The 17,168-nt window shown below is 40.4% G+C and overlaps 1 protein-coding gene across 1 annotated transcript in view; it reads right to left on the bottom strand.

Moving 5' to 3' along the window:
• Nucleotides 1-7,368: 7,368 nt before the first annotated feature.
• Nucleotides 7,369-17,168, bottom strand: part of inv (invected) — a 53,999-nt gene continuing 44,199 nt past the window's right edge. Inside the window, exons 2-3 of the mRNA XM_065227597.1 lie at nt 15,840-16,027; nt 7,369-8,195 (exon numbers count right to left, since the gene is read on the bottom strand). Coding sequence (XP_065083669.1) covers nt 7,908-8,195; nt 15,840-16,027 — 476 coding nt within the window. The 3' untranslated portion in view covers nt 7,369-7,907. The remainder of the gene's footprint in view (nt 8,196-15,839; nt 16,028-17,168) is intronic.

Genomic DNA, 17,168 nt, shown 5'->3' with positions numbered 1-17,168 from the left:
CTACACGAAAACTATGTTGGAACAAAATTTTTAGAACAGTATAAGAAACATTATGACGTAGACTACACATTTTTATATCATATGATTGGAAAGTTCATAGAACAAATACTTTGAAATTCACTTTTTAAGATATCTTCGAGCATGAAACTAAGTCAAACTTCAATAAAATCACTTTGAATAGTCAACCTTTGGTCACAAAGTTGGTAGATAACACAGCTTTGCTATGAAAGTTGTTACAGCAGTTTTCGTTTTTTCAGTTTCGAGATACAAATATTATAAACCGTGAATTACCTTAAAAACATAAAATTAACTTGAAACACCTTTAAATTATCACCGATTTTGCTGAAAATTTGCACAGAAGTTCAAATTAACATGACGAACAGTAATGACCCGGCGCATCCCGAACATTTCTGTTAAAATTAACAGGTCTAATAAGCACTCTGAGATTTTTCAAAACAAAAGAGATATCGTATACGTAAAAAATAAAAAGTAGAGGTCCCAAGTGCGAGCCCTGTGGAACTCCTGACGTGACTTGAATTAGGTTAGATTTTTTTCTCGCTGAATCTTACAATTTGCTGACGGTCGTTAAATATAACTTAATTTAAGGTGAGGAGTTTCATCTCAATTCCCATTTTTTTTTCTTATTGAAAAAAACAAACTTTGAAATGTCAAGTCTATCGAACGCTTTACTGAAGTCAGTGTAAACAGCTTCTATTTGGTTTCCCTTGTCCATTGCAGTTAATGAGTAATCAACAAATTCCAGGAGGTTTGTTGTGGTAGAACTTAAAATTCTAACAAATTCACAAAACGGCTTCAAAAAAGCCGTGTTGTGCATTTGTTATTCTATGTTTGAAGATATTTTTGTTTATGATTCATTCGAATAGTTTAGGAATGCACGAGATGATGGCAATCCCACACAGCAAAAAATAAATTTTAATATTACATCCAAGAGTATGCACTTCAATCATGGCGAAAATCTAATGTAATTTTTATGGCCACAAAAATAAACAAATGCATTGTGTTGGAGTGTTCGACTGTGAAGTTTTACAATAAACAGTTTCGGCTTGGCAGTCTGGCAATCACTCAATCAGAACAAATTAATTTTGTAATTCGTCCCTACGTTTCAGCTTCTGATTGAGTGATTGCCAGACTGCCAAGCCGAAACTGTTTATTGTAAACAAATGCAGTAAAAGCAACGTAATGTCAGTTCATGCACTGTATTAATGATAATTTTGTTCTTTTTGGCAAGTAATATTACACCATTTGTTTGACCCGGTTGAAGTGCATCCACTTTGATGTGATATTAAAATAAATTTTTTGCTGTGCACGATAATTTCGGATATCAGATTTTTTACCATTCCTGCGGAAATGTACCAGAGTCAAGTGACATATTAAGCATCCAGTATAAAGGGGTTGTAAGGTCAATTGCTAAATTTTTCATAAAAGCTGGTGGAATTTCATCTGGTCCTGAGCCTTTAGTGGCATCCAAATCTTTTAGACCTGTCAAAATATCTTGAAAATAAACATTTCTAACACCAACATTACTCGAAATGTCATATATCTTCTGAATTATTTCCTACTTTTCCGTCTAAAGTCATTTTTGATGGAAATTTGCACGAATTAATTTTAGTTTTAACGTAATTAAAGATGTTTCTTGGGCATGATTTAGTTTCATTTTCAGTTTTTGTGTTGTACTCATTAAGTGCAGAAGAAACAGCAAAATTAAGCTGGTTACAAATATTCAAAAACTTTTCCAAATTACCCTGATTATTCTGTTTTCTATATACTTTGTGAGCCTTTTGTTTCCGATTCTTCAAATTAATGATTTGCTTATTGAACCAAACCGGATTTTTGGAGCGATAGCTACGTCGTCTTCTTCTAAAAGGAGTTTCCTCTTGTTTAATTTCCAATAATTTTTTTTAAAAAAAGTCTACATTCTCTTGATTTCTCAAAACTGATTGCCAATTAATTCTACTCAATTTATACTAAATATTGTCATAATTAGCATTGTTGTTATAAAAGGCATCTTCGTAGTCACAGTCGGCGGGATGGATTTCATGCACAAATATAGAATACTCGATTGCTGGGTGAAACACTACATACGGAGAAACAGATTCACTTACACAGAAATCTTCATGCGTATTTGAATGTATGTATGTATGTATGTATGTATGTATGTATGTATGTATGTAAGGTAACCATCCCTTCGAAGATCTTGTCTTGTATGCAGCTCCACTTAATAGCAAGATCAATTTGAGCTACCGATCTGAATTCACAATATCGCTGTATGAAGGGCCAAAAACGGAGGGGTGGACCCGTAAGCAGAGGCACTTACGTGAAATCTACGGGAATTTAAGAATCTCCTTCCAACGATACGATCCTATAAATCGAATAATGCAATTCGCAATACTTATTAAGCTTCCTAGAAGAATGGTTTGTTAAGAATGGTGCGTCAATCTCTCTGAAACTATCGGAGTAGAATTCACACAATCACAATCGAATCGGTAGGATAAAGAAAATGATAGTGTTTGTTCCCTCCTAGACTCCGGTTGTCATACCACTCCAATCGTCCAGTTCCAGGTCAAATGATACCCTGATGCTCCCTCCCAACCCTAAATACTGGGTTTATATGTAATGGAGAAATGAAATAAATCAGAACATTAAAATACGTAACAATGAAAATACATTTATATGGATTAAAAAAAATTGGTATTCTGCTATGAAAATAATAATTATTTTACATACAACAAGATGCAGCTCTTTGTCTCCTCCGCTCCCAATATCAGAAAGATGTAACCCTAAAATTTCCAGGTTATATAAAGGGCGAACACGAAATTATTGCGACACCGAAAATGTCATGCCAATTTTCTTATAATGTTTAGAATCAAACCAAAATTTTAGGGTAGTTTTATACATATATTTACTTCAAAAATCAAAAGAAAAGTTAATCGATGGAGCCTTGAGTGTAAAATTGAACGCATTTTCGCTTGATGCCCTCCATCAAAGTCTTTACAGTGTCATCCGGTACCAGTTTCTCAGTTTTTTTTTTTCCATTTTCTTAACATGTCCTTCTCGTCTTTGACTGTCTTCTTGCTCTTCCGAAGTTCCCGCTTCATTATTGCCCAGTACTGCTCCACCGGGCGCAGCTCCGGACAGTTTGGCGGATTCATGTCCTTTGGAACAAAATGGACAGAATTGGCCTCATACCACTCCAGGACACTTTTAGAATAGTGGCATGATGCCAAATCTGGCCAAAATAGCGGAGCTTCGTCGTGTTGCTGCAAAAACGGCAAAAGGCGCTTCTCGAGGTACTCAGATTTGTAGATCTCGCCATTTACTGTGCCCTTTGTCACGAAAGGCTCACTCCTCAGTCCGCAAGAGCAGATGGCCTGCCAAATGAGATATTTGGAGGTGAACTTCGACATTTTCTTCTTCTTAAATTTGTCGTCCACATCGAACTTGCTCTTGCCGGTGAAAAACTCCAACCCCGGAATTTGCTTAAAATCGGCTTTTATATACGTTTCGTCGTCCATCACAAAACAGCCATATTTTGTCAGCATCTTCTCGTAGAGCTTCCGTGCCCGAGTTTTAGCCGTCGATTGTTGCCGCTCATCGCGGTTTGGGAAGTTCTGTACCTTGTATGTATGAAGTCCAGCTCTCTTCTTTGCATTCTGGACGTAGCTCTGCGACATGTCGATCTTTTTAGCCAAATCACGGCTTGAGACGTTGGGATTTGCTTTAATCATCCGCTTCACCTTTCCCTCCGTCTTTTTGTTCTCCGGTCCCGGTTTTCTTCCAGCTCCTTTGCCGTGGTCCAACGTCAACCGCTCCTGGAACCGCTTCAACACTCTGGACACGGTTGAATGGTGAATGTTCAACATTTTTCCCAACTGCCGGTGCGACAGGTCAGGAAATTCCAGGTGTTTGGAAAGAATTTGTTCTCTCAACTCGCGTTGGTTCACCTCCATTTTCGTTGAATCGAAAAACACGACTTCGAGTTTGACAGCATGTACACAATACACATCAATGAGAAAGTGTGCAAAATTTGGTTGATTTTTACCCAATGGTAAAAAAGTTATGCCCTGTTGAATGTGTCGCAATAATTTCGTGTTCGCCCTTTAATGCTAATAAATGTTTTTAGTTCGAATGATACTTGATATTTTTATGTGTTTTGTTGTGGGAGAGCTTGGGATTAAACCCATGACATTCTGCTCATTAAGCAAAATCGAACAACCTAGGGTTATCGAGCTTCACGGCAAAACATGATTAAGCCCTCACTTGGTATGTAATGAACAAAAGAAATACGCGATAATTCATATGGTTTCACCGGTTGAAGGTTAATTTTAAATATACTAACGGTACTGCCTACGGTGACTACGACAGCGAATACGACGGTGCCTACGACGACGACAACAGCAAATTTGTAGCTTACCATTTGTCTAGGATATAACACCTATGCCCAGCACCTCCACTTGAGCTTCATGTCTGCTATCTGTCACTGTTTGCACAAATATCTAATAACAATTACCTTTGTTGTAATACTTCGTTCAACGAAAACATTTTTTCTTGCATTGCCATGGTTACCTGGGATGAGGTTTGCGTCTAGTGCTTTCCCCAGGTTCCATTCACGGCCAGCAGCTACCGCCCGTCCAGTCTTGGGCGTATCCAGCGAGGCATCCTTCAGCTTGCTCACAATCTCCGACACTGGCAAGAGATCAACAGACGAGCACTTTTGTAAGCCGTAAAGTCGATGATTCAGGCAACGTCGGCTACCGAATCACCACCAAAACTCGCGACGGACACATTATCAGCACTTTCCCCTTTCGATCGAAAACACTGTTTTTGTTTTCAAAATCAAACAACGCAGATAGCGCAAAATCTTCTGATGAGAAATCTTCATGCGTATTTGTTAGTAAAAATCCAGGAAGCAGTTCTGCTGATTTTTTACATGATTTATTTGGTTTAGGCATAAGAAAGCAATTTTCTCCAAAATAAACTGCAATGTCTCATTTTCACCAACGACTGGGAGCAGAATACATACTCTCATTTTCTGAATCAGGAATGAAATCAGCATTCCGTTGGTTGAAAGCGCCATAGATATAAGTTTTAAATTCAGGAGGAAATTGAGATACTATTTCTACGGCTATTTGGAAGAATATTTCATAAGAAGTCTTACAAGTATAATCTGGTGAAAAGTACACTGTGGCAAAGATATGAGTTTCCCCAGCTTTATTTGTTTTCAACCACACATGCTCAAATTCTTTAGATTTCGGTGACACAATAACTTCCGAATTAAATTTTGATGAGATTGCGATAAGAACTCCACCACCTGACATTCTTTGAGTTAAAACTAAATCGCGATCATCTCTGAAAACATTATAATCACTGCAAAAATTTCCTAATTTTTAATGGAATCATTCCAACTTGTTTCACTTCACATTATAACCGAAAAAGAAGAGTTCAATATATGCTTATAAATTTCATTCATTTTTGATGCGCTCTTCATGCGATTGAAATTCTGACAATAAACCAGAATTTCAGTAGAATGTATTCCAGAGGAAATTTTTGGAAGATCCTCCGATTCGACAATATTATTTAAAACTATTGATTCATTACCAGCCGCATCCGGTTCGTCATGGTCTGCCTCTGAATAGTGCGTCAAGTTGGACGAAAACACGTATGTTGAACACAGCACGCCTCACATGAAGAGCATCCAGTTGACCTGCAAGCCAGGCGTAGGCCGTGGTAATTCACCATCAGTTGGATATAGATTGAGAGTCTCACCTCTCTGGCACTGTATTGGCCGGTGGGAATTCGATGCAGCAAACGGGGATCCGTTCGCTTGACAAGGGTTTAAAATTTCACCTCGTTGGAATCGTCTGTAGTTGATCGTCGGCTGTGAAAAACGAAGTTGGTAGATTCTCCGGTCGCTCGAAAAGTTGTTACGAGCGGTGATGTTATTGTTGAAACTTGCTTTGGGGGCTGTTGCCATTATTGTAATTACTGTTGTTGTTGTTTCTATCGTTGTTATTGGTATTATTTCTGGATTTATTTAGCTTCCTCCGTTTTTTCGCCTTATCGGTTATTTTTTGCTGGTTAATACGACGATTTTTTCGCTCATCGTATTGAAATCAGTCTGCCCTTCATACCTTTCTGGTTCCCAGAAGACGCCATCCGTCATTTAAACTAAATAGATTGCTTATTGCCGTTATAAAACCACAAGAAATCAGAGTGAAATCCAAGAGCTGTTAAATTCTTACTTGGGTATCTTAATATCAAAATGCATATTATTTGCAGTGAAACCTTAGCTGATATTAGCTGCAGTGCAATAAATATTACAATCATACAGCCATAATCATGATGCACATATAAAAATGATTCTGTATCTGATTGCTATAGTGGAGTTTCCACTGCATTACTCTCTGCTCTATATGACTAAGCCTCACCTGATCAAACATAAAAAAAAATAGAAATCGAAACTATGTGCCCCAAGCAATCACTTTCCACCCGACCCCGTCAGAAGCAATTAACACGAGGCTGCCCAAAGTCGCCCATAAAGTACAACAAATTAAGACGCTTATGAATTCCAACGCTTCCACCCTGCGCGGCGGTCACACCCGGCAAGATTAGGAACAAGGACAACCGGCAACCGGGCTTACTAACTAGTACCGAACCGCCGACCACCAACTGACTGGCACTGCTCGCTGATAGTGTTTTGTATAGTTATACGAACTAGTAGAACCACTTATCATATCCACAATAGCAATATACCCAGCTGTACTCCACCGGCAGTCGAAAAACCGTGCGCACAACTTGCTCGATAATAACTGTCGTGATCGGTGCTCATTACGGCAAGAAATTAAGTTATGAATTTATTGAGTTCCCCTTCCTTAAGCCCCACGGGCCAACGGTAGCAAACAAGTCCGAAGTAATGGATTACACACTTGAAAGGGAAAAGTTCGTTCTTCTTTCTGTCAAGCCTCCAAATATGGAAATGACCCCCCAAATCGGAAGAAAAAATGTTGGGTGCTGTTGGAAGTAAGCTTGAGAGGGGCGATAGGTGGAGTCGGAGGAAATTTTTATGATAATTGTCGCTTTGCTTTGGTTTGTCAACTCGGAGAAGTCAAAGTTTTTCTTTCGAGAAAGTTTTCGATTGCTTCATATTTCCCGGATCGGGCCGTTGACGAATCTATTAAGTGGAGCAATAGAGTCATTGAATGCTAGTGAGATTTGACTGAGTTTTGTTAACTGCTCTTTGACACGGAATGGAAGTTTGGAAAGTGTAATCTTACCTGTTGGAACCACGGATGATCGGATATGTTTGCGCATATAAACAAGAGTTTTTTTTTCTTCAATTCAATGGTTATTATTGATAACTTACTATTAAGCGATTCCAATATTTACAAACGAAATAAATAAGTTTTTCGTAATTGTCCTACTTTTCGTATGGTTGATGTCAGATCAGATATACTTCTATTTATAATGAGAGATTCTATGTACAATTTATACACTTTGCTTTACCTACAGTCAATTGATTGACACTCACTTGATTAAACGTTCATTGAACCGATTCGCTTGACAAATGGTAATTTAAAACACATAATAAACCATACACTGATTGACGCGGTTCGGTAAGCAGTTCAGACGAAATTTACAATGGTATAAACTAGGACAAAACTCCACTTAAAAAATGGACAACATCCAAAATATATCCCTTCCTCTAATAATATACATTCCATAAGCTGTTGCGTTAGATTAACATTAAGATATCACAGATGTTTTATTCCGCTTCTGCACTTGTTGCGTCGTACTTAAACTGAAAACCGAAATTGTCTGATAGCTGTCGGTCTGGTTACGACTATTGCAAAACCTCCAAATTACGAACTCATTCTCGGACGCAACCGATGCTAGCCACTGGCCGGCGATGAACCCATGCGGGATTCGGCTGCTGCCTGGGCGGCCGCTTGCATCTCCTGCAGTTCCTCCTCTTCCCGGGTCAGCGGAATTGTCGAGTGATTGTACAACCCCTGGGCCATCAGCTGCAGGGCCAGGGGGTTCTTATGGCCGGAGGATTTCTTGATCTTGGCTCGCTTGTTCTGGAACCAGATCTTGATCTGCGCCTCGTTCAGGCCCAGCTCGCCACTCAACTGCTGCCGGCGACGCTCGGTTAGGTATCGGTTCTCGGCGAACTCGTGCTGGAAGGAAGAATAAAGGGTAAATTCAAATTGTGAGTTAAAAATTAGGAAAAACTGTGGAAATAAGCTTTGAAAATAGCCATGAAAAACAGAGGATTGTGAGAGTTGGTTGGAAATTCTATGCTAAAATCAACATGAAACTTTAGTGCGATAATTTATTAGCTAGAGATAGTTCTGAAGAGAGTACGTTAATAGTTCCGCTGCAGAACGGCTGTGTTGTTTTTCTTCAAATTCACAGGCAAAAGAGTGCGCGTTTGACTTGCTCATATACTGAGGCCTATTCTGCGCCGCGGATGAGGTGAGGTGACTCGCTGTCACTAGTGAGGTGACAATAATCACCGCGAATGAGGTGACTCTCCATTTGACTCGTACGGAAAGTCACCACACTCGCGGTGACTTTTGTCACCTCACTAGTGACAGCGAATCACCTCACCAGCGTTGCCAGATATACCGATTTATCGGTATTTCTTCCGATTTTCGAATTTGATACCGATAAACAGATAAGGCTAATCAAAATACCGATTTAAACTGATTTTTTAATAGTCAAAATGCTTATTGCCTGCCCGCGCAGAACTTTCAGAGAAAACCATCTCTCACATTAAACTTTTTTATGTATGTCCAAATTAAGCCTTAAAATATATCATAAAATTATTCATCTTAATAAATACTTTTTCGACTAAAGGGTGTCCCACATCACATTTTATCACAGAAAAAACGCTGTAGAAAATTACCCATTGGGTATTTTATCTTGAAAATTTGGGTAGAAGTAGTTTAGAGTGTATTGTTTACACTGTATTTTAATCGCTGTCAGTTGTTCGAAAGGTGGAAAATATGGCGTCACCCGAAAGGCAACGTCGCGAATTGATTTTGAGCAAGCACCTGGAAATTACTCAACTCTCTCATCGGGACATCGGAAAATAACTCGGAATCGTGCAGTCAACGGTGAGTCGTGTGATTAAACGTTAATACGAAACTCTGAGCACCAAACGGAAGAAGAAATGCGGTCAGAATGGATGTTCTATTAGTGATCAAGATAACAAGCGTGTCGTGAAAACGTTTAAGCGGAATCCCAATGCTTCGGTCAGGGATGTGGCCAAAAAGTTGAATCTGTCCAAGTCTTTCGTTCAGAGAGTCAAGGACTGGGAGGCACTGTATACGTACAAAGTACAGAAGGCTTCAAACTATGACGAACGGCAAAATACGGTGGGAAAGTCACGGGCCCGGAAACTGTACACACAGATGCTGACGAAGCCTCATTGTCTCATCATGAATGATGAGACTTACGTCAAGGCGGACTTCCGGCAGCTACCGGGGCTACTGTTCTTCACCGCCCAGCACAACGGAATCCGCCGTTCGTGACTACCGGGACTGTAACCGGGGAGATTTACCTCAAGGAGTGTCTACAGAAGCGTCTGCTTCCTCTGTTGAAGCAACACGAGGGCCCTACGATCTTTTGGCTATTCAAATGTTGTCCAACGGGGTCACTTTCGTACCCAAGGACATGAACCCCCCTTCAACGCACCGGAACTAAGGCCCATCGAAAAATACTGGGTTATTATGAAGCAGACACTACGGAAGCATCCCAAGGAGGTCAAATCTGAGGAAAACATGAAGAAAAAGTGGGTTTCCGTACCGAAGAAGCTGCAGCCAGATGTTGAACAGAACCTAATGAGTGTAGTTAAGCGTAAGTTGCGAGCGTACGGTTTAGAGGTGGGCAAAACAGCTCATCTGGCTGAGTGGATAAAACCCATCCAACTCACTAAAGGGAGCCGATTCTTGTGAACAGCTCTTCAACTCACATTGCAATTATAGAAATTATGACACAAATTCAAAATGGGAAAATGAATTAGTGGTTTTAATGCTTAAAGGGTGTCCACGATGAAATTGCCACACTATGAAATTCCTCTAACTTTTTAACCGTTGGGTAGAATTTAATGAAAATTTGGGTGGATTTAGTTCATAGTGCATTATTTACATCCTGCAAGTTTTAAAGTCCTGTGATCAAAACTCGCGGAAATGGAGTCGAAAGAACAGCTCGTGCGTGATAAAATCTTGCGCATTCATCACGAGAACAAGGATCTCTCGCATCGTTCCATCGCTAAAACGTTGGGAATCGCGAATTCCACGGTGTCGCGAGTGATTAAGCGGTTCGAGGAACGGTTGACCACCGATCGGAAGCCCAGAAATGAAGGAAAAAGTATTCCGTACAACACCAAAAATCACAACCGCGTAGTTGGGGCCTTCAGCCGAAATCCGAACGCCTCCGTTAGGGATGTTGCTAAGAAGCTGCACCTAAGCCGAAGTTTTGTCCAGAAGGCCAAAACTAAGGCTGGGCTTCGAACGTTCAAGGTACAAAAGGCCTCTAATCGCGACGAGAAGCAGAACAAGTCCGCCAAAACCCGTGCCAGGAAGTTGTACCTCAACATGCTGACGAAAGTTGAATGCTGCATCATGGACGACGAAACATATGTGAAGGCCGACTTCAAACAGATCCCCGGCAACCTGTTTTTCACGGCCAAGGATAAGTTCAGCGTTCCGGAGCATGTCCGCACTCAGAAGATGTCCAAATTTGCGAAGAAATTCCTGGTTTGGCAAGCCATCTACACGTGCGGGAAGCGGAGTGCACCTTTCGTGACCCAGGACACGATGAACGGACAGGTGTACATAAAAGAGCGGCTGCTTCCTCTCCTGAAGGCCCACAACGTCCCAACAATCTTCTGGCCGGATTTGGCCTCATGCCACTACTCCAACGACGTGCTGAAGTGGTATGCGGACAATAAGGTCAATTTCGTGCCGAAAATGTTCAACCCTCCCAACACTCCGGAGCTCCACCCCATCGAGAAGTACTGGGCGATTATGAAGCAGCACCTTCTTAAACGACCTAAGGTAGTGAAGACAGTCGAGGAACTGAAGAAAGTATGGGTTTACATGCAAAAAACGGTTGATTCACAGGTTGTGCAGAATCTTATGGCCGGGGTTAAGGCCAAGGTGCGGGCATTTGTGTATGGACTGTAAATAAAATACGAGTAAAATGGTAAAATGAAGTTTAATAGTTATTTCTCAATCCCTGAAAATTTGATGGCAATCGGATGAAAACTCGAATTTTGCGAATCAATTTTGTGTGTGGCAATTTCATCGTGGACACCCTTTAAAACTGCAATCGTAAAAGTAGTCTAAACCAATAAATCCGTACCTTACAACATGGCTTTACTTTTCAATGGAAAACTCCACTAACACAACAACTGATCAACCATCGCGTAAACCAAAATGCGCGCAAAATGTGCTAATAACATAACATAAAAGCAAAAAATACATGCGAGAGAGCTACACCTATGTCACACGCGATGATATAATTGACATCTATGCAATCCAGTCTAAATTCAGATTATATTTCTGATGTTAATTCTCCAGCAGAGTTTTTCTCACTATTCTCGGCTTCTGCTCCAGATCTTCAGCTCAGATCCAGATACGGAGCTGAATCGTGAAGAATCGAGAGGGAGAGAGAGAAAAAAGATCCGAAGAGCTGGACGGGTCCGAGAGCTGGACGGGTCCAAGAGTTGTCATCCTAAACAGCTCCCAGTGAATCATTCGAGTCGATGATTCGGATCTGGACCTGGAGAGCTGCATTTCGCTTTTCGGTGATTTGCTTTTGTGCGGATCTACCGCTCTCCCAGAGATTGATGGGAGTAGAGGTGAGAGCACATATGCTGGAGGAATAACATCAGCAATAAGAGTCGGGTACATAAATAAATTGGATAATACCAGTAGAAAATTAACATCGTATAGTTTGAATAATTGTTGTACATAGACCACGTTAACCTTTGTTCAGCTTTTAAACATCTAAATCTGGTGATTTTAATCAGCCAAAAGCTTAACAGTAATATAAATTAAAAGCTTTTTAAGGCATTAACTAACAGTCTTTTCCAACCCTTGTTCAGCCTTCTAGTTTTATTAAGAATAAAATAATTAAAGACCGCTTCATACCTTATATATTTTTATGGAACTGCAACAAGGTGCTGACTAACTAATTGGATTTACATATTCATATTGTTATTATAAGTCTAAAAATTACCTTTGCATTTCGGGATTCGAACCGGCAGTCACTGATTCACAGGCATCAGTCTTACCTACTGGACCACTTAAGCATATGTGTGGAAAGATTAATTTCTATCATTAGCTTGACGTGGTATGATCATTAGCTTGAAACACGTCAAATTTAAGTTGAATAACAGCAACCGGAAGAGTATTATACAGCAATGCAGAATTGTAAACACAGAAATATAAATGTTAATGCTTCCAACGTCGTCGCAGCCCACTTCTACCTGGGGCGATTCATAAAAAGCTCCTCTACCTTGTCTCTACTGCTGCCGTTGCTTGGGATTAGAAAGGTGAATGTAGAAGAACTAAAATGCCGGAAATGCAACGAGTTACACTGACTACATTTAACAAATCAGGCTATCAAAATATTTGTAGTGCATTGCTGATTTGTGGAGTAGTGTTAAGCTTAAATAAGGCTTTTTCAATCCTTAGATCAGCTAACTTATTGAGGTTGAATTATGGGGATGCAATTAGCTTCATCAACTACTAATCAACTATATATTCAGCCTGCTTTTAATCAGCTTTGTACACCTTAAATCAACCAATAATCAGCTTCTGTTCTCACTGTTCAGCTTGAATTGTTACTCGGGGTGTAGGGGACGATTTGGACAGCCTGGGACACCGAGGTGAGGAACAACAGGACACACCATCTTCGGAAGATTAAGGCGACCACCGGAACCTGGAAGGATCGACCAAACCTACGATAACAGCGAGTGGTGTCAAGGCTGCGCACTGAGCACAGCAGAGTCTCCCACAACTTCGGAGGAACACCGTTCTGGAGGACCTGCGAAACCTGCGGAGTGCCAGCCACCGTGGAGCACATCCTCGTGAACTGCGCGGAGTTGGAAGACCTTCGGCTTGGAGTCAATCAGCATTCGGAACCTGTTGGGCGACGAGTCCCCGGCAGCAGCCGCCCTCATCACCTTCCTAAAGGAGGCGAACCTTTACCACAATATCTGAGTGTTCCTTGTTTGTATTTCCGTTTTGTTGGCCCTTTTGGCAGTTTTCTACACCTTTTCATTATAGCAAGATAAATGTACCACAGCCAAGATTGGGAATCTCCTTCTGAGAACCCAATTTTGTTTTTCTCAATTTTTCAATCTTAAGAGATGAACTATTTGGCTAAAAATCTCTATAATAAAGAAAAAAAAATCGTGTAGCACATGTACACACTTAATTTTTTTTTGCCGAGATTCCAACAGCCGAGTAGTTCTGCAATTTATTTTGCTGAGATTCAGTAAAACAATTGCCGAGAATGAGCTAACAAATATCATTTTGCTGAGATATCAGTTAAAAAACAGATATTTTGCAGATCTATCAGCAAAAGCAAATGCCGATGCAATCGGCTGTTGGAGAATTTAACGGGCCATCGCCGTTTTTGGCTACCCAGGAATCGCGAAGCAGCTGAAGGCTCATCCCGGTACTTCCTGGGAAACGGGTAACATCCAGAGGAAACGACATTCATTAAAATGCATTTTATTTAAAAAAAAAACTTGGCAGCGCTGCTATACCTAGATTGCGAGCAGGCTAGAAAGAAGGATATCTGCAATAGAAAAAAAATGTCCGGAAAAGAAAATAAAATCTGATTTTTTTTTTTTTCGTTGACGTGGATGCGAATGCGGATTTTAGGATACAACGAATGTGGGATGAGGATGGCGGAGATTCAACCGATTTCCATCGGAAATTCCTTTCGACATCCCCATCCATCTTCCTACCGGGTTTTTTTTTTTCAACTTCCCCTAAAAAATTCTTTTGACTGTCCTGAAAATCCTCTGGTTTTCGCCGGAAGAAGCTTGCGACTTTCTTCAAAAGTTTCTTCCAAACTACCTCAAGATGTTTTTTCTAGCATCTCCAGGAAGTTCCTTTATACTTCTACCAAAAGTACCTATCAAATTCTCCTGGAAGTTTCTTTCAACTTCCCCTGGAAGTTTCTCCATAAGCATATTTCGTAGATTTTTTTCCGTCGTCTATTGGAACGTTTTTCCGAGCTTCTTCTTTTAACTTCCCCTGGAAATGGCTACTCCTGGAATTTCCTCCAGAAGAGCTTCTGTCTTCTTTAACTGGATGTTTTATCGACTTCTTTCAGAGGCAAGTTCAAACATACCCCGACAATTTCTTCCGACTTAGTTGTTAGCCCAAAAGTTTAAATTTTCATCTTCAAAATCGCCAAGGATATACAATTATTTTAAATAGCAAATACCGATAAATAGCGATTTTTTAAACCTCTGATACCGATTAGCTTGAAAACAATCTAGCAACGCTGGATCAAGTTTGAATAGTTCTTTCGATCTGTATTGAGGTCCCCAACAATTGTGCCAAATTTGAATGAGTTTGGTTATGATCTTGGTTATGGTCGAAAGGTACAGTAGCAGCACCTACCCTACCCGTGTCTCCTCAAGATAGTCAAGTCAACGATGACAGGAGCACATACCGTGGTAGAGGTAACAATAGCTGCAATTTCCAAACCCACGACTGGATGCCTTCCTTAAGATAAACATCTTGAGTGCAGTAAAAATCTATAGAACTGTTTCAAACACATCGTTGGTACATGAGTGTGTCGGCGATCATCTCTTTTGCCAGTGGTGGTGGGGGTAATACCCCTCACCATCCCTTTCCAACGGGGGAGTTTGGTAAAGAGAGATGATCAAACCGAGTTGTACCTTCCTAAAAAGTTGTCCTTTCTCGCTTTCTACTCTCTATATACAATTTTCACACTGCCGTACTCTAATAGAACTATCAACTCTATACTTTCATCTCCTCAGCCGGCGCCAGTGGTGTAGTGGTAAGCGTGACTGCTTTCTTACACCCCGATGGGTCTGGGTTCAATCCCAGCCGAGATCGGTGGGATTTTTCTGAGGCATAAAAATCTCTGGTCACGTCTTCCTTCGGAAGGGAAGTAAAGCCGTTGGTCCCGGCCCATGTGTGTTGAATGGGTGTGATATCCTATGCAGGTGTGGAAGCTGCATTCCTGCACATTCGATTGCCGTCAATGGATGGCAATCGATGTCCGTCGGTGATTGGCACTAGATTGCGGAACAAAGACCAACGTTAAATAAAGGAAAAAAAAAAGAAAAAAACACTTTCATCTCCTCATCTATCGTATAAAAATTACCAGACTAATGTTATTTGAAATAAGCATCTTCAACTATGAAAACATGTTTCAACAGATTCCTTACATGCATTTTCAGTGGTCCGGTAACTGAAAAATAATCACTGTTCATACACCGAAAGTTGAGTACACATGTTTGGATCTGAATTTAGAATTATGATAATCGAATCTTCAATATAGAATATTGAATTTCACCTAATTTCAAAGCTCATTAGATTTGAAGCTTTGTTGATTTTGGAACTACATTTATGATTTATTAATTTTGAAAGTACACTCCCGATCATAAGTTTGGGATCTAGTTTGAAAATTCTTCCCTATTATAAACCAAACCAACCACATACAGCCGATGGATTAAAAATTCACCAAAACTCCAAAATCCAAAAATTCTCACAATTTACATAACACTAGCCAGTTAGCAATTAGCACCCCCTGCTTACCTTCAATCTCGCCAGCTGTGGTCCACTGAAGGCCGTCCGTGGTCGTTTGTCGTCGGCGAGTGCACCACCACCAGAGCCGCCACCACCGCCGCCGCCGCCACCGCCACCACCACCGCTGCCACTGCCACTGCTGCTGCTAGGAGGCGCCTTCTCGCTGGGGCTCTTCTTTGGTTTACGCGCTCGAGGACCTAAAGGAAGAGAAGAAAATAATCGTGAAGCTAGACGTCTGAACGTGGGGCCAGGTAAATGCAGTAAACATAACAGAAAATTTAATCATCAAATAAACCACGCTTCCGTAGCACGCATCATAATTCGTAGTGCACACCAAATGGGGCCCTTCTGCATCGCGGCGTGTAATGAGAATATTTCGGGAGTAATGAGACTTCTACGATGGGAAAGACCACCAACGAAGATGACGGCGACGACGACGACGACGACGATAATGCTTGGACTAGAACCAACCGGGCGCAAACCTGGCGCCATTCAAGCGCCAACTGAAATCACACTCAATTTAAATTTCAAATAGAAAATGATCATGCAGCAAAAAAGAAGGGTTCCACAAACGCTAATAGGAGAACCGAACCAACCGAGAAACCAGATGAGCTCTGGGTAGAAGATAAGTAGGAAGGCAAGCTGTGCGTGGAAAATCAACTAATCTAATAGGATAGCAGTTGCACGGCAACTGATGAATCGATTTGCTATTTTTTCAAAAATGACATTTGTCCCGCTCCGACTGCCATGTTACTTCGCATAATGTTTCACTAAATTTGTGGGAATGCGGCCATTTTTGCACAAGCCTAATTTTTCAAAATGGCTTATTCGATATTTTTTAATAAATTAGGTATGGCACGAAAACGGCTCATCCAATCGAAATGACATCTCAAACAAATTTATAGGAAACTGGATTGCCTTTTCAGAAAAAAAAAACACAAACACACACACACAGTGATAAAAAATCACAAATGCTAGTCAAAAAAGAAAGAACAAGAAAAACTTCAAGAACAAGAAAATATTAAGATTTTCAACATATGTTATGCAGCTTATCAAAAATGCTATTTTTTCTAAAATGGACACTTCAAAATTTACCAAAATCATACCAACTCGTAACATCAACTATTACAGTATTGTTCCGTTTCTGGCAACAAGCTTTTCGTATGCAGTTGCCGGAATAATTTTTAGTTTCGAAATATTTTGTTTAAATTTATAGTACTAATGAAACAAATCCTCGAGACAGCATAAAAATAATTCTTATTCACCTATCAGTGTCATTTTACTATTATTTTGTGTATATAATGAGAGTTTATACTTTGACTATATGTTTTTAGTATT

Source organism: Ochlerotatus camptorhynchus, unplaced genomic scaffold (genome assembly GCF_037179485.1).
Source record: "Ochlerotatus camptorhynchus isolate MF236.1 unplaced genomic scaffold, CSIRO-AGI_Acam_v1.1 ptg000274l, whole genome shotgun sequence".
NCBI classification, from domain to species: domain Eukaryota; kingdom Metazoa; phylum Arthropoda; class Insecta; order Diptera; family Culicidae; genus Ochlerotatus; species Ochlerotatus camptorhynchus.
This window is presented reverse-complemented; position numbering and strand designations above follow the sequence as displayed.